Source organism: Ochotona princeps, chromosome 1 (genome assembly GCF_030435755.1).
Source record: "Ochotona princeps isolate mOchPri1 chromosome 1, mOchPri1.hap1, whole genome shotgun sequence".
Lineage (NCBI taxonomy): Eukaryota > Metazoa > Chordata > Mammalia > Lagomorpha > Ochotonidae > Ochotona > Ochotona princeps.
Window position 1 is genome coordinate 118770396 of NC_080832.1, and position 16801 is coordinate 118787196.

Sequence of the window (16801 nt, forward strand, 5' to 3'; positions counted from 1 at the left end):
TCATCCTCTAAGGTGTTTCATACTCTTTCAATCTCAGGATTCCTGCTCAGTTTGGGAGGGTTTCCCAACCCTCAGAGAGAAAAACAAAAAAGGATCCAGCTAAAATGGGAGTTGAGAGAAGATGAAGCAAAGTGAACCAATGGAACAGAAGATAAAGCTTGAGAACGTGCTCATTGGGGCCCAGCTAAAACAAAACTGGTAAAGAGTCTTTTTTTTTTTTTGCTACAAATTTGGAAGGTGGCTCCCAAGCCATTCCCACTTTATTAGCTGCTGTTACTCTTCGTTTAATAAAAAAGAAGCCTCTACCTTACTTTCAGAGGGCAAATACAATGTGATTGCCTATCCAGCCATCACTCCAATTAGAAATAAAGGCCCTTCCTGAAGCCAGCACGGTGGGAGACGGGCAGCCAGAAGTCACAGAGGAAAGTGGAGGCCTGTGAGAGTTCTATTTCCGGGTCCTCACCAGAGACTCTTGCTCGGATGAGACGTCTGCCTGTGCAGTCTCTCCTGTGTGAGGTAGAACAAGAAAGGCAGAGCCGGGGATGGAGGGTGTCTTCCACCCCTCAGGAGTCCCTGGCTGGTGAAGGGCCTTCTTTGCTCTCTGAAGGTGCAGGGGCTCCAAAGATCTTGGCCAGGAGCCCTCGGTTGGAGCGCGCTTGGTCCTGAACCGAAGCCAGGCGAGCCCGCTCACGTCCGCCTGGCCGGGCGGCCTTCCGGGCCCTCAGTTCCTGCTCAGTGGGCCGCTGGGCAAATGCCCAGGAGCCATTAGGTCGGGCAGGGTCCCCATCCGCAGCAAGGAAGCGCTGTCCTCGCTCTACACTTCGGAGATAGAAGTCAGTCTCCCGCTTGGCTTGGGCAACCTCGGCTCTCAGGCGCTGCCTTCGTACTTGGCGCTCAAAGGCCAGGTGTTCACTGAGGTGGGACCAGGTGAAACGGTGCAAGTACTGCGGGAAGAAGAAAAGGGACCATCAGGCACAGGGAGAGGGGCAGAGCTGGCGAGGGGAGGGCGAGAGGCTGGCACACAGGCCTTAGCTCACCTTGAGGTTCCACAGATCGTACCGGAAGGGGCTGCGCCGGCGGGCACCCATGGGTGTGTTGTGCAGACTGGCGGCCACCCGCTTGGCGACCCGCTTGTCCCGGAACTCCACCCAGCCCTCTGTGTAGTCTTTGCTATACTTTGCCCGTTTTTTTCCTCCTGTGGCCGCCGCTGCCTTTTTCTTGCGTCTCACGAACTGGTCTGCGTACCAAAGACAGAGCTGATGAACTCCGAGGCCCAGCATCCTGAATGCACCTCCCCGGCCCACGCTAAGCTCCTATCTTGCCCTTCAGATGGGATGACCTGGGAGCATACCCTCTGCCTCACGCACTCCTTCCTTTGTCTCGCTTCCTCATTTTCTCAAATGTCAACCCCTTAGGTCTGCCCTGAGTACTACACAACACCTGCACGAGTCCCCAAGCCCAATTCCAGTGGCGTGACAGTATGCGACGGTGATGAACCATGTCGCCCAAAGTTCGCGTTCAGTTCTTTAGGGCAAGTTTCCGACATTGTAACAACCACGGCACTGTTGATCATCACACCAGTAGCCGGGAAAGCAGGCAAGCTCAGATAGCTAAGGACCCCAGGTGCGGGACTAGGCACCTCCGGGCCAGCCCGCCTCCGGGCCCGGCACCGCGAGCCTCCCGTCCGCCTCCGGGCCCGGCACCGCGAGCCCCCGCCGCCGACCCAGCACCTACCTTCCGCCTGAAAGAACACGCGCCCGACCTCCCCGTAGGCGCTCAGGAGGTTGCGCACGTGCAAGGGGCGGAAGCGCGGCGGGACGTGGCCCAAGTACACGATCCCCGGGACCACCCGCTTCTTCTTGCTGCGACCTGGTCCTGCGGTTTCCTCTTGCTCTTCCTCCACCTCCTCTTCTTCCCCCTCCTCCTCCTCCTCTGGTTCCTGCTCCGTCTCTTCTAGCGCCTCAGACTCCGAGCCGGTTTTCTCCGACTCATCCTCCTCCATCTTGGCAGATGCAAGAGGCACGACAACCGTAAAGTGCCCGGGAGATGACGCGTGCCTTGTGCGACGGCGCGCTCGAGGGGCGGGATTATGACAGTGACGACACAGTTGCGACAACACGCAGCTAAGGGCAGGGCCGAGGCGATGCGGGACACAGTATAACCCAAAAGGTGTGAGGTCACAAGGGAGGTTCGAGCTGGAGCAAAGATAAAAACCCGGTATTAGCGGTCTGGACGCCACTCCAGCGGTAGCGCAGCAGAACCGGAACTGACGTAGACCCAATGCGCCGAATCTTGCCGGGTGGAGCGAGTCTTCTGGGAAAGCTTTCGGTATCCTAGCAACCGAAATAACGTTTTAGCCGAATAACCGGGATCTGATGCCTTCTGACGGAAAGGATCGCTCCCGTTAAAACTTATAAATTAGCACCTTTAATGTGCAAGGTTTACATGAGCGTATTGAATACGGTTTTCAAAGTAGTTTAATGTTGATTTCATTAGCTTTACTTTGAAGTTCTGGTGGGTTTGAGCGCGCTCGCTCACCCCCAGCTTTCCGCGGGTTCCCGGGGCGCCGCGTCCGGCCCCGCGCTGCCCACGAGGGAGCGTCCAGGAGCCCAGGCAGGAGAGAAGCGCGCAACGCGAAGCACAGAGGCGGGTTGCTCGCCCTGACAGCCCGAGAGGCCGTGTCCGCGGACCCGCATGGTCGTGCACGCCCCTCCAAGTTGGACAGATTCAAATAATAAAGGCCTAAGCATCCGGTGAGGCCGCTACGGGAAATGTCTTTGTGGTTCAAAACTATGTCCTTCGAGCCGGATTCGAACCAGCGACCTAAGGATGACCGGAAATTTCCACTACAGTCCTCCGCTCTACCAACTGAGCTATCGAAGGGCACATGGGGAGCTCATGTAGAATACCTAAGATAATAGACGTCTTGACTTTTTATTTGCGTTCATGTTTCGGCAGGCAACTCTTCCCCCCATTAATTTCCATTCTTCCCTTCCTTCCCAAGCTTTTATTATATTATTACAATAGAGAGAGGAATGCAAGCCAAGTAATTAGATGTATTAGGTTACCTTGCATCTTACCTCTTGGTAACCAGGGAATGTATGGAAAACATTCCCATCAGGGAAGCAACTCAAGAGATAACTGAGAAAAATGATGCGTGAAGGAGTTCTATTTGTGCTGAACAACTGTAAAAAGGTAAAAACTCTCCTCTATTCCCTCACTTCACGCATAAAATAACAAAAAAAATTGTTTTTCTTTGTTGTTTTTTTCGCAAGAGTCCACAGGTCTTTATTTCTCTTTCACTTGTTATGCTGTGAATTCCTGGGGAATGGGCTCCAGCAGCTCGGGTTCCTTCCCTTCCTGACCAAGTGAGTTTCTCTGGGTGGAGCGGCCTGTCGCTAAAGCTGAACCCAGGTACCCTTCTCTTGAGCTTCTTTCTTTTTCTGATCATTTTCCTTCACCTGTTTCAGGAAGCTGTCTCAGCTTTTAGAGTGTTTAAAATGCTCAATACACACATTTATTCTCTTGGCAAAAATCTTGCCCCTGACTTGTTTGTTTACAGCTATGCCAACAGCATGCTGGGTAACAATGTAGACTCCCAGTTTTGCCCTGGTAACATTTATGGGGCATTCCTTTTTCAACAGTGCCCATTCCCTTGATGTCTACAATGTCACCTTTCTTGCATGTATGTGGCCAAAGGAACACCTCCATGTTTCCTAAAAGGCCTTGAGAACATGTAACCGGGCCTCTCCTGTTTCCCTTTGTGGTCGGCATCTTGGCGGATTACTGCAAGATGGCGGCTCCGGCCAAAAGGAAAACTGGTTTTCTTAGAATCATTTTTTTACATATAAATAAAAACAGAACAAAAGATCCAAAGTGTCTTTGCTAATGCGAATTATTGGGGAAGTTTGGATTAATTCATTTTTAAGAACTGATTACAACACTAAAATACACTGAAGTCACCCACAAATCACTTTTCCCATGAAGTGCATCTTCCAGGAAAAGCTTGAACTGGAGCAATCTCACAGAATCATAAAGACGATAAAAATTAAATGGTTCCACATTCCAAATAATTTACTACAGTTTCTTTAAACTCCCCCAGTTTCAATGTAAACTAATTTATGCTTTTAAAATAAATTACAGAAAAATGTAAAGTAACTTTGCTGTTCTACATACTAATTTAGAGGTCATGAGGATTTAATTTTTTTTTTTTTTTTTTAGTGATAAAAGGCACTTCTTTGGGGGTGGTTTCATTTAGGAAAAAATGCTACATTGGCTTATTTTTTCTTTAGAACCATTTTGGATAAAGAAAAAAGGACTAGGCAACTCTGAAAAGAATATAACATTTGGCTTTTACAAGAAAATAAAGAAAAAGTCACTTAAAATCTAACACTATCCTTGTCTTTAAGTATCTGATACTACACAGCAAAACAGTTTCCTTTCATCATTTTTTTTTCTGTAGACTAAACAAATTAGGAAGGTAACAGGAAGCATTAGTTAAAGCAACAATAGTTGGCTAGTTTCATGATTTAAAGATTATTAATAACAGGAACTGAAGAAGATGGCAAATTCTTGCATTTTGTTAATGTTTCTGTGAGAGGCTCCACCTTACAACTAAACTATAAAATTATCTTAAAAATGTACTATGTACAACAAAAAGTGAATTTTTTAAAGCAAACTTTCATGAAATACTTGTTATAAATTACCCAGGTTTTTATAAACAAATCGCCCCTAACTTGCATTTTGTTTAAAATAACGATATCATACAAACAAATTTCAAGTATGAAAAGTGCATTATTGCAATAATACCTCTTTACAAGTAAAAAATTATTGGTTTAAAGTAAAACTATATTATATATATAATATATATATATAATATATATATTTTAAGGAGTGAAACCATTAGCGCCGTCTACTGCAGAAGTTCAACTTCTTAGAATGTTCCTCAGGGACTGTGCAGGACCTTGCCTGGAAGCTATATGGAACCAAACTTCTTTTGTTTTTCCCAGTTTAACGTTCATTATTGCCACGTTTTCCTTCGTTCCAAACACACTATGTGTGTTCCGCTTGCATCAGCCATTCTGTGAAGTCGCCACTTGCATATTTCCAAAGTCATCATCCTCTTCGTGTGTTCTCTTCAAAGTGCCCGTGGTTCCAGAATGAACGGGAAATGATCTTTCTATCTGAAGCGATGACATCATCTGTGTTAATTTTGCTAGGTGGACAGCTTCATATTCCTGAAGCTGATGCACAAATCAAACATGAGGATTAATACCAAACTTGCTTGCTTGAACATTTACAAACACTTCTCTGTACTTCATTCCAAATGTTTCCATAATGTATGCAACAACAAAGGCAGCACTGTGGGCATCCCTGCATTTCCATGCACAAGCGTTTTTCCTCCACTTCGTAAACTTCCATCAATAAATTCTTTAGTCATGGGGAAATAACGTATTATATTTTCAACTGGAGTATCTGCAGTATCCAAGACTAAATACCTAAATAACTGTTGAAAGTTTGGTTTAATAAAGTTTGCTTCAATATTCTGTTGTATGTATATTAGATGGGTTATTCCATATTTCTATAGTATAAGCAGCTTGCTTTTCAAAGCAGAATATGAGTATTAGAACAATCCAGGTAAAATTTCCTGCATCTCCCGCCTCATAGGGTAGATCCACTCCTCGGCTTCTTTACACTGGTGAAGCCAGGGTAACTCTGGTTTCACGCCCGTCCTCCATGGTCGTGGGCGGCCGGAGGAAGGAGGGCGCAGCAGAGGACTGGGCTGCGCGCACCTGCCGCCTCCCGCCCCTCAGCCTCCGCGCCCTTCAGGCGGCCCCCGCAGCCAACCTTACAGAAGTCTTCTCCGACAATGGAAGGTTCTATATAATTATCCGACTATCTTATTTAAGAGGTTTATGACTATGAAGAACATTAGGGTATTTATGTATATTCCAAAACTCTGCATTTCAGTTCTTATCATCTTGCCCATCTCACAGAAATTAGAAAATATTAGAGCAAAAAACAAGAGGAACCCCCTCATAATGAAATTTCAGTTGAAGACACAGATGGGGGAGGGGCTTCATAAGGCTTTCTTCAAATGATATTCCTACGGCCATGCCCAGTGGGTCCCCCTTCGCACAGCTGGAGGGTACCTGGATAGTACCTAGCACCCAGCACCCGAAACAGCACCTGGTACCTGGGCCTCCATCGGCCCAGGAGAAAACGGCAACTCCTGCCGTTGTCTTTCTGCAGGGCTCCTGCTCTGGATCTGCTACATTGTGTTCACCTTGGAAAAATGGCTCGTATGTCTTTTGATGGAACCCAGAAATAAAGCAATGCACGGCCTCTCGTGATCTTGCCACTCCGGTTGAAACAGGGGAAGTCGGACAAAAAGTGGGTTTTTAAGGAGATTCGAATCTGCACCTGGGCCTCTACGGCCAATTGAAGGAAATGTTGAGGGGATGGTCAGGGCAAGGATTGGTGGAAATTCCTGGATATTTGGAATTGAGCCTCATTGCTTCTATATGTTGATATTTCCCTCCTGACTTCACCCTCAGGGGCTTCCTGGTCCCCGTTTTTCGAAGACCTCGGGTTGGGGTTCTTGCACTCAAGCCCCCCAGGCGGGTGTCTGTGGACTCCGCGCTCCGGCTCGCGTGCACCGTGCGCTCTCGGGGTAAAAGCTGGACTCCTAGCTCAATGTCAGATTTCAAAAGGGATAAAGCCGCCATGCGGATGCGGCCAGTTGGGGAATTAGCTCAAATGGTAGAGCGCTCGCTTAGCATGCGAGAGGTAGCGGGATCGATGCCCGCATTCTCCAGGCGCTCTTTTTATTTCCCTCAAGGCGCGAACCGGAAACCTTGGGGGGCAGTTCTATCAGAGGGGGACCCTCCCTTAGGAAAGGCCTGGCCCCTGCGTTTTGCAGATCCGACTTTGGTTCATATCTAACTAGGGAAGTGCGCCAGCGAGGATCTTAGACTAGGCCACCTAGTACGTTTGGGTTATAGTGATCAAATTTTGTAAAGAAAGTTCGTCTTTTTTTTTGTTTGTTTTTTGGCTGTAACTAGCTTTCAGGAAGCAACAGTTCGTTGGGAACTTCCGCTTAGCACAGTGATGTCGCCTGCGTCCTCTGAGGACTGCGCTCAGACAATCCTTCCCTCAACACCTCTGTCATTTGCTTTTGTCCTCGCCCGGATATGAGGTTTTTGGCATCAATTCTCTCCCACAGGCAGCCCAGCTGGGCCCTCAAGGCAGAAGTGGGTCACCTGAATTCTTTTTCTTTCTGTGTGATTTCCTTCTGCCTTGATTGTTCTTTTGTAGCAATGTTTTCAGAACTTGAAGCATATTAAGATCATTTGGGGGAATCGTGTGGGTGTTTTCGGGTTTTGTTGTTGTTTTTCTCTCCCCGGAGGGATCTTGATCCCCGCAGAATGTTCTTAGCCCAGTGACGTCATGACGCAGGGAAGGGCTCATGCCGCAGGGCGGGGCTGCGGCCGGCAGGGGGAGCTCGCGCTCCACGAGCTCCGGAGCGACGCGGGCCGGGCTGGGCTGGGCTGGGGAGCCGCCGGCGGCCGGGCTGGGCTGGGGAGCCGCTCCTCCGAGTGGAGACGCCCCCGCGGTCCGCACCAAGCCAGGCGGCCCCGGGGACCCGCAGACTCAGGGCATGAAGCTCAATGGACTGGACTCTGAAATTGCGGTTTTGATGGCACGTGTGAAACATTGTTGCAGAGGATCATGATTAAAAATATTTAGGTTCACCGTGTGTAGAGGACGGTTTTAACCATATTTTCATCAAAGACGGGTGTAACGTGAAAACAGCTCGCTGCCGGTGGGAAAAGACGGGTGTAACTGGATTGTGCCTGCGTGTAATGGGGGGGAAAAAAAGCTGAATTCCTTCGAGCCGGATTCGAACCAGCGACCTAAGGATGACTAGGAATTTCCACTACAGTCCTCCGCTCTACCAACTGAGCTATCGAAGGAACCGCGAGTGCAGTGGTTCTGTTGCCCATCCCATCTCTGCCGGACGCTGGGCGGGCCCAGGCTGCAGGTCCGCTCAGTCATGCTGACTGCTGTTAACACCGCCCCTTGTAATTCAGCCTCATCAGGTCACCAGGCAGAGCACCGACGCTCCAGGGGCTGCAAAAAAGAAAAAAAAAAAAAAAAAAAAAAGAAAGAAAGAAAAAAAAAATATATATATATAAAATAAGGAGATACCCGAAAGTGAGAAGGACTTGGGAATTATCTTTCATTGTGGTGAATTAATTTAAACAACCAATGATGACCTCCATTTACAAATGGGATTGGAAATACTGTAATCTGCAATTTTAAGGAGATGGTTGCCAGAAGCAGGACAGGAGAAAGTGTTAAATAATGAAAGGGCTGTTGGTTCAGGTTCTTAAGCAGTCCATACCGGAGGGGTATGGGACAGGGCCGCTGTGGTTGAGGAGGGTCTTCTCACTTGAGTTCCCATGGCCTGCCTTGGGGAGGGAATTATGACTCAGAAACGATGGACAGAAACTCGAATCCACATAATATCACAGAGTTTCAGCTATGGGTTGAATTGTGTCCCCTGAAAACTCAGGTGTTGAGGTCTTCACCCCAGCCATAGTGTGGCTATGTTTGAAGTAAGGAAAAAATTGAAGTGAAATGGGGAAAGTGGCAGAAGGTGGCCCAAGTGGGTGGAGCCCTGCCACCACATGGGAGACCCAGACTAAGCTCCTGCACCTGGCTGCAGCTGGGGCCGGCTCTGGCCATTTTGGTCAACTAAGAAGTGACCTCTTCCAGCAGGTGGAAAAGCTCCTCTCTGTTCAGCTCTCTGGGGCTTTGGCTTTCAAATAAGCCTTTTTAAAAGCAAAATAAAAACACACTAAAGAGTTTGAGTTCTTTTTTTCCCCTCTCACGAGAGGACCTAGAAAAAAAAAGAGCTGTCTGGAAGCTAACTGGAGAGCCCTTGCCAGAATCCACGTCAGCCAAGCACCCTGGCTTCGGCTTCCAGCACTTCCGGGGAGCACATTTCGCTTGTGGACGTGCCCAGCCTGTGGTATTTTTGATGGCAACCCCAGCGGACCAAGTCATCCTCTGTGCTTAAGCCCCTTTGATCTCCCCTCGTCAAGAACTCCCTTGCACTTTTCAGGAAAGTGTCCTATCAAGGGATACAGAGTAGTTGATGTGCTGGGCCAGGTACAGGGTGGGACTTGGCCTTGGAGATGTCACTACAGATCTGTTAGGTTCAGAAATGCAGTGTTTAGGTAGCTCAGCTGATATTTAGCCTAACAGTACAGGCTCTTCAAAATCAGGAGAAGCGGTTCATTTCAGGTGCTGCAAAAAGGACAAGTTTGTGTAGCAGAAATCCAGTGGGTTTCTTGACAGTTGGACACATGGTTCACTCACGGCAGCTCTACTCCTGTATCCAGCACCCCACCGTGAGGCTGCTGGTGAATGCACAGGTTGAACGTGGCAGTGGGAACTGCCAATCACCACAGGCCTGGGACCTGCTAATAGTCTTCTTACGTAACTGCAGAAAAAAAGAATATTTATATGAACTAAATAGGGTATCTTTGTTTCTCAGATTTTACTGCATAAACATTGACCATTTTTGAATAATTCAGTCTCATAGCCACCACCATTATTTTTTTTCAGTTACTCCTGGCATCTTCATTTGCTAATGCCAGGCAGTTGTAAGACAACCAAGCATTTGACTTTTGTTCAATCAGTCACATTCACCCTGTAGGTGGCACCTTTCTTGAGGGCAGGTTTATGTTGCATTCATCATGGAAACGGTACTCCCCAAAAGCATGTCCACCAGTCATTTTGTCTTTAAGGACTTGGGGCACCCTTTGTCTCAGGTCACACGGGAAAGCTACTTCTGTGGTCAAATTCATATACAGTGATTCGTGTATAAGAACCAGCAACACTTCAAAACTCAAGAAAGTCCGCCTGACTTAAAACTTGTGATTCCTCATGCCAAACTTGAGGTGTTGTTCCTCTCGATGGGTAAAATATAAAATCATTTAAACATGGAACATGGAACATGTTAGAGGTGATATTCAGGTTCCCAGGTCAAGAAAAACAACAACAAAAAGGTTCGGATGGGAGCGGATGTCTATGATGTGGCCTCAGCTTAATCTGTATATCAGGACTGGATATCCAGGGCTCCTGGCAGGTTCAGCCAGTACAACCAGGTGTATCCGATTTTTAGCATGCCATAACTGTTGTTATCATCTGAACTTTGTGCAGTGATCCTACCACTAAGCAACCTTGCATGTAAGTTTAGTCTTCTAAAATCTGAGGGCAATTAAACAATGCCAGAGTCATTTAATAATTTTATCTGTTACAAAATTACAAAGTCGTCATTCTGACCTAAAGTTATTACTCACACGTCTCTTGCAGTCTTAGCCAGAAAATGCTATTGATTCCACCTGTCGCTTGGACCCAGCATTTGCGTCCCTCCTTCTTCACTCGCTTGCAGGCAGTCTGATATGAACCGACCCCTTTTCCTGACCCTTGTTTCTCATCCCAGGAGGGTTTTTCTGAACACAACAGGCAGGACAGACAGGACTTGGCAGTTGATAGGTTGACAGCTCTAGGAGCCTGAGGCCGGGCATGGGAGACAGTGAGCTCCAGCTCCTTTCTGGGCTGCAGGCCTGGGATGTTGAGGACTCTGCATGCCACCCTGTGGACATCTGGTCTGAGCTCAGAGTGTGTTGGAGTTTGTGTCCCTCTTGCAGTTATCCAGAGAACCTGATTTAGTTCGCGGGAATTTCTTGTCTGTTGACACAAGTTGGTGAAAGTGAGGAAAAGAGGGAAGATACAGAGAAAGTGGCATGTAGGCTAATAATGTCAGGTAATGTTTATGTTCTTTGAATTGCATCTCAATTGTGTATGAGATGAAAATGAGCCAATTAAATTTTAAATCTCGTACTTCCTGGTTTTAAAGAAAAAACTTATACACTATCCTAATATGTCAGGGAAGAAAGCATCTCTCAGGTGCCCGGCTAGCTCAGTCGGTAGAGCATGAGACTCTTAATCTCAGGGTCGTGGGTTCGAGCCCCACGTTGGGCGCTTTCTTTTCCTCTTCCAGTTGAGTCTTTGGCGGGCCGTTTCTTTCCAGAAATTTGTCAAACAGGGGTCTGGGTCCTGCAAAGCGAAGGGTCCTTTATTTTTTGAGAGCTTCTAGGGTGGAAGCGCGACTGTGGAGACTTCGTGGGCGTACCACGACGCATGGCCTCGGGTGAGTGTAGCGTCCCCTAGTGGCACACTCCTTGCTGTTCCACGGGAGTGGAGTGGGGGCGCAGGTTCCCCCTCTGAGGACCCTGGGTGGCTTTGAGCCCCTAAGCGAGTCCTGGTGTTATTCTGAAGCACAGCTGCCTCTGGCCAAGTCCTGGGCTGATGAGACAAGCCGGCCAGATGCCGACAAGGGGCAAGTCTGTAGGCGGTGGAGACCCTGCCAGCCAGGCGGTCGCTCTGGCCCACACAGGTGGCACCCACTCCGGAGGGATGAGCTTTCCTGGCCCACACAGGTGGCACCCACTCCAGGGGATGAGCTTCCCTGGCCCACACAGGTGGCACCGATTCCAGCGGATGAGCTTTCCGCTGCCACCGGCTTCCACTGTGGGCCTTGTTATCAGAAAAGCCCGATGGCTTCTTTCCTCAGCTTATTATAGACATCAAAAGCCGGGAATCTGTTGCAGACAGAAAAGCCTATTTGCGAAGGGACCAGGTGAGCAGGGAAGGGAGGGAAGGGAAGCACCTCCCGAGAGAAAGCCAGGAGGTGAGGGCCTCTGGAAAGAGGAGGGAGGGAGAGACACCGAAGGTCTGAGGAAAGGCCTTGGGGTTTTAAGCCTTCCCTGAGCCCTGCTTGTTGGGCAGGAACCTGCAGGTCAGATGCTCCGCACTGGTGGTCGGCTACCCGCCTAGGATCTGGGCGGGCAGTGCCGGAGCCGCCCACCCGAAGGCGCGGCGAGACCTCAGCCCTGTGGCCGCCCCGGGCCCTGTGGCCGCCCCCTCCTCAGCTTCCCGCCTCTTTTCCCCTCAGCGGCGCCACCAAGACGCGGCTTTCATCTTTATTTTCTTTCCCCTTGCTCTTGAGGCTCCTCCTAAGCGCTTGTTCGCCGTCCCGTGTCTTCCTGAGGACGTTAGCTGTACCTTGGCAGAAAGTCGCTGAAAACCACCGGACACACCAAATCCAGGGGTGTGGAGTAGACCCTGTGTGGCGCGGTGGGCACCGAGCAGAGCGGGGCTGCCCTGGGCGCTTCGCCCCGGGAAAGGGCGGCGGGAGCTGAGGGGGCTCCGGGAGGGGCACGGCCGCCCCGGCCTCCCGGCCTCCGCGCCCCGGCGTCCTGCACGGCCCATCCGAGGTGTCCTGCACCGCCCATCCGACCGCCGCAGCGGACTTCTGGAACACTCCGGAGCGCCGGCCTCCACCGCGTCGCTTTCCCCACGCACAAACCCGCAAAACCTGCGGCTGCAGTTTCAATCACAGGAGATTTCAGTCGCCTTAGAAGGGCCCAATACACAACAACTTCAGTACGCTCCCAAGAAGGAATGGAGGATTCTTAAGAGTCAGTTCCGCTTTTGTAGGCCGCAGCTAAAATTGTACCTAGTCAAGTTCGGTAACAGAAAAAGGAGGGCTCGTCCGGGATTTGAACCCGGGACCTCTCGCACCCTAAGCGAGAATCATACCCCTAGACCAACGAGCCGCGTGAAAACTTTGTCTTCCAGGATATCTTAAATAGATGCTGAATTACTTTCTGTACATTTTATGCATGAAATTGTTGCTGGCCGTAGTTTTGTTTACACACCTTGCAGATCGAGGTGGCTTTCAGAACTTGTATGGATTTCGAGTCAACCCACCCCTGTACCGACCACAGAGGCTCTTAACCCGTCCTCCGTAAGGACAGACCTGGCACTCCTGAAAGGTGCGGGAATCGGGGTCCTTGCTTCGATTTCGTGGGCAGAATGTTAACAGGGACACCCAGTAAGTTGTGTTTCGATCTACTCTGGAGTGACAGCGAAACACAGAGCGGCGAGGCTGCCAGACCCCGGGGTGCAGGGTGTAGGATCTGGAAGGCGGGTCTGAGCGGGGGGAAGGACCGGTCACTCGGAGCGGAAGGCTGAGCAGGGCGCACTCGCGCGGCGGCGAGCGGGAGCGCAGCCCTCGGCTCGGCGGGACGTGGACGCGGCGGACGCCGGGGACCTGAGCGGGCTGAGCAGGCCTTCCCGCTGGAGACTCCATCCCTGACCACTAAGCGAAATGGGGATATGCTAGCTTTTTTGTCACTAAGGAGTTTAAATCTGGTGTCAAAGGCGCTGTTTCCACTGTACGTCTCTAGATCAATGATTTGGGAAGTTCTGGATGGCGAGGTTTCTGGGCTTCAGGAGTATTGTTTCAGATTCAAGGGGAAATTGCAAGCCGCCTTGTACTTGCACACCTCCAGCGGTTTGCTTTTCTAGGAGTTGGTAAAAATGCTGTTTTAAGAAAAAAAGAATCAAAGGACCACAGGAAAAAAACATGGCCCGTACGGGGATCGAACCCGCGACCTTGGCGTTATTAGCACCACGCTCTAACCAACTGAGCTAACCGGCCACATGGTGTGCGGCCTCATGAAAAGTAGTCCAAGAAATCTCTCCTTTTGTTCATTGGAAAATGTTCTGCAAGTTGTACCATAGTCAAGCAATGAGATTTGCTCACTCCAAGATTGGCTTCATCTTTTACCAGATATTTGCCCAGTTTCTTGCATTCTATAATACTCTGCACTAAACGCCCGATCCAACCCCTTTCCGTGTCCTGCCGTTTAATTCCGGCCATTTTCCGGACTGCTCCCCTTCCGTCATCTTTCTCCTGGGCAGGCTTTCCCCCATCCCAAAGCCACTGTTTCACATGCAGCCATCTTTATGCGTCTCGTAATACCGCAACACCCATGCAGTGCTGTTAATAGTGACTAAAATAACAGGAGAGATAGTGAGGTGGAGAATAACCGACCCAGTACGATGTTTCATTTTTATCCTAGTGAATTAGGTAGGAAAGGAAAAATGAGACACCCAAAAACATAATTTCCATCAAGCTGGGAAAACAATCTGGAGATGCCGGGGATCGAACCCGGGGCCTCATACATGCGAAGCATGCGCTCTACCACTGAGCTACATCCCCATCCCTGAGCAGAACTTTGCCCAGCTCTCCCGACTTGTATGACATTGATTTCCATTCACATACACACCCCCCTGAATTCTGTATCTGCTAAATGCTAAACTTGCATGTCCCTGAGTCCGATAAAATCCCCAAATAATTGATGGGCAGCATCCTTCCCGACATCGCACAAGGAGAGCGGGATGCTGATGGAAACAATTCTTTTTCCTTTTCTTCAAAGTCACTTAAACCAAGCACTACTAAACCCAACAGCTACCTGTACCTTTCGTTACACCACAATGGGGGCAAAGTGTGTCTCTGAAGAACCTCCCTACAGGCACTCCCATGGTGTCAGCTTTCTCTAAAAAAGGTCCTGTTTCAGTCCAAAGGAAGGATATCTAAGTTTATATGGAAGGCGACTGTTCCTTTCCCATTGTTCTTAACAGAATTGCATTCTCTATGGTAAAGTGTATGTTTATATATGGTAAAGAAAGAGCCGGTCTGTCTATACATTTGTAGGTTTTATCCATTGCATATAAAGATAGACTTTTGGGAGGTGCTGGGACCAACAGAATGTTGCTAGGCTCTGCTTTGGACTGAGTTTCCGTGTTGATTGGGTTATCAGCAAGCATTTCTGGAGTGAGAAGCTCCCTCTTCTATAGGGGATTTTCGTTTTTTCTTCACTGGATGAATGGCTCAAGTGTTTCCACCCAGAGAGGAACGCTTGTTCTACTCTCTCTGAAGAGGGTGGGACCTTGCATCCTACTTCACAAACTTGGTGTCCAGTTGCAGCCCCATAATCGGTGCCTAAATCTGAGAACTGCTCTTTGGATGCGTAGCCCCGTCCAGGCTCCCCTTTCTCCTCACTGTGTTGCTCTACACTGCCACCGGGTGAATTACCCTTCCCCTGCCCCACCCTTTGAGCACCACGGAGTGACAGCGGTGCCCCGTTCCGCACACAGCACAGGGTCGCCACCAGCACAAGCTCACTGAAATAAAACAAAGCGCAACCCCCCCTCCCCCCACCTTACGCTTTGGTGTCTCTCTCCATCTGGCTTGAAATGATCGTGCCCTCCTGGTGGCGCAGTGCTGCAGGCCCTGACCCCCCTGTGGGGCACGCTGACAGAGAATAACCACAGCAGGATCACTGGAAGAAATGCAAATGAGTGCACTGAAAGTAAGAATACAATGAGCTGTATCCAGCCCTGGAGGGTTTTCACGTACATGGGATCAGGTTAGACACCCTCACAGAGTTTCTTAACGCAGAAGCTAGTGAAATTGGGTGAGAAAAAGAGAAATCATATCTGACTGAAGGTTTAGCACTTTCTCTGCTTATGACTGTGATCAGGGAACCCAAGTCAAAATGTGAGGAGTTAGAAAGCTTAGCAGGCAGTTAGGAAGAGGCCCTGTGGGGATAAGGCAGCAGATATTTGTACGAAAGCTGATGTCAGCTGACCAGACTAAGACACTCGCTCTAGGATGTGAGGATTGGGAGTTTCATGCCCATGAGCAGCCCGGGGAGAAGCAAGCTCCGCAAAAAGGAGAGGGGTCACGACTGCCACAGGTCGAAGTCTGAAACACAACAGGGATCAAAACGAATGATGGATCAAGAGCCACTGCAGGGATCCCACACCTGAGTAAGTGACTCTACATCGTACTCGGGAATCCAGCCGCTGGGGAGCAGCTCAGGACGCCCAGGAGTGACTGTCAGAGACAGACACACAGGTGAGGACAAGACGTCAGAAGGACTAAACCTCGCCGGACTTTCACGAGGTCCAGCAGGACTGGAGAAAGAGGAGGCTAGGGCGGTTAAACCATCTCGGGCAGACATTCTGAAGGAAATGAAAGCATCCTATAATGTTACAGGAGTGGTGGATATTATCTAACCATGGAAAACATGCGTTTGACCAAACCTACAGAAAATTTACACACGAGTGTATCCCTAAGTTCAGCAATAAGAGAGCTCATGAGAACTTTTTATTTTCTGCCTAACTTTTCTGTAAGCCTAAAACAGCTTTTAAAAATGTCAAACAAATATATATTTAAGACTTCCAAGATCGCTAGAACAAACCCACCGGCTCCTAGTACTTTCTAACCTTAATGACCACCAAGGGCACCGCAGAGGCTTTATGCTGGGCGGCAAACAACATAACCCTCCTCTCCAGTGTGGAAGCCAGGGTGTCGGCGTGCACCCGGGGACTCCCCCAGGAGACCTGACTGGGGTGATGGCGTCCGTGTGGGAGAAGGCAAGTTGCTCTGACAGTAGCTGGGACCGTCCCCATTCCTCCGCACGCAGGGGCTGCAACTGCCCGCGGGGCGGCCCGGCTCCGCGCCAGCTGAACTCACTGCACCAGCGTGCCCCAAGAGCTGGGAGGCCGCTGGCGGGGTGCACCTGCCGGTATCACACCTAACTCCTCTGGGTCATTCTGCTCGGGCTGCTGGTGCAGGAGACTGAAGAAGGAACCAGAACTTCGGGCTTGTTAGCCCCTGTGCGCAGGGAAAGCAGTAGTGTAGCCTGCAAGTACCGCAAGACGTTCGGAGTGCTCGCAAGGTGCGAGACCCCACTGGTTTGGAATGTCATAGAATAACAGCACACTTCTCAACTTTGCATGTCATCACATCAAAAGAGCCATCCTCTTCCTTAGTTCTATAATTAGTTACAATTGCCTGTTTATGTAA

The 16801-nt window shown here is 49.6% G+C and overlaps 1 protein-coding gene, 7 non-coding genes and 2 pseudogenes across 8 annotated transcripts; 2 read left to right on the plus strand and 8 right to left on the minus strand.

Moving 5' to 3' along the window:
- On the minus strand, positions 1-2242 carry ABT1 (activator of basal transcription 1). Its single transcript, XM_004598449.2, has 3 exons — positions 1735-2242; positions 1038-1237; positions 1-944 (listed from the first exon to the last, which is right to left on the minus strand). Exons 1-3 carry the CDS (start codon positions 2000-2002, stop codon positions 564-566), a joined length of 849 nt encoding a protein of 282 aa, XP_004598506.2. The 5' UTR covers positions 2003-2242; the 3' UTR covers positions 1-563.
- Positions 2243-2795: 553 nt separating this feature from the next.
- Positions 2796-2883, minus strand: TRNAY-GUA (transfer RNA tyrosine (anticodon GUA)). The gene is given in 2 exon segments: positions 2796-2831; positions 2847-2883. It is a non-coding gene; the product is annotated as a tRNA-Tyr (tRNA).
- A 423-nt stretch (positions 2884-3306) lies between these two features.
- LOC118758266 (large ribosomal subunit protein eL21-like) lies at positions 3307-5021 on the minus strand (annotated as a pseudogene).
- Positions 5022-5071: 50 nt separating this feature from the next.
- LOC101528520 (serine/threonine/tyrosine-interacting protein-like) lies at positions 5072-6728 on the minus strand (annotated as a pseudogene).
- A 16-nt stretch (positions 6729-6744) lies between these two features.
- On the plus strand, positions 6745-6817 carry TRNAA-AGC (transfer RNA alanine (anticodon AGC)). The gene has a single exon. It is a non-coding gene; the product is annotated as a tRNA-Ala (tRNA).
- Positions 6818-7888: 1071 nt separating this feature from the next.
- Positions 7889-7976, minus strand: TRNAY-GUA (transfer RNA tyrosine (anticodon GUA)). Its single transcript is given in 2 exon segments — positions 7889-7924; positions 7940-7976. It is a non-coding gene; the product is annotated as a tRNA-Tyr (tRNA).
- Positions 7977-10985: 3009 nt separating this feature from the next.
- TRNAK-CUU (transfer RNA lysine (anticodon CUU)) lies at positions 10986-11058 on the plus strand. Its single transcript has one exon. It is a non-coding gene; the product is annotated as a tRNA-Lys (tRNA).
- A 1565-nt stretch (positions 11059-12623) lies between these two features.
- Positions 12624-12695, minus strand: TRNAP-AGG (transfer RNA proline (anticodon AGG)). The gene has a single exon. It is a non-coding gene; the product is annotated as a tRNA-Pro (tRNA).
- An 813-nt stretch (positions 12696-13508) lies between these two features.
- TRNAI-AAU (transfer RNA isoleucine (anticodon AAU)) lies at positions 13509-13582 on the minus strand. The gene has a single exon. It is a non-coding gene; the product is annotated as a tRNA-Ile (tRNA).
- A 492-nt stretch (positions 13583-14074) lies between these two features.
- TRNAA-CGC (transfer RNA alanine (anticodon CGC)) lies at positions 14075-14146 on the minus strand. Its single transcript has one exon. It is a non-coding gene; the product is annotated as a tRNA-Ala (tRNA).
- Between the last annotated feature and the right edge of the window lie 2655 nt (positions 14147-16801).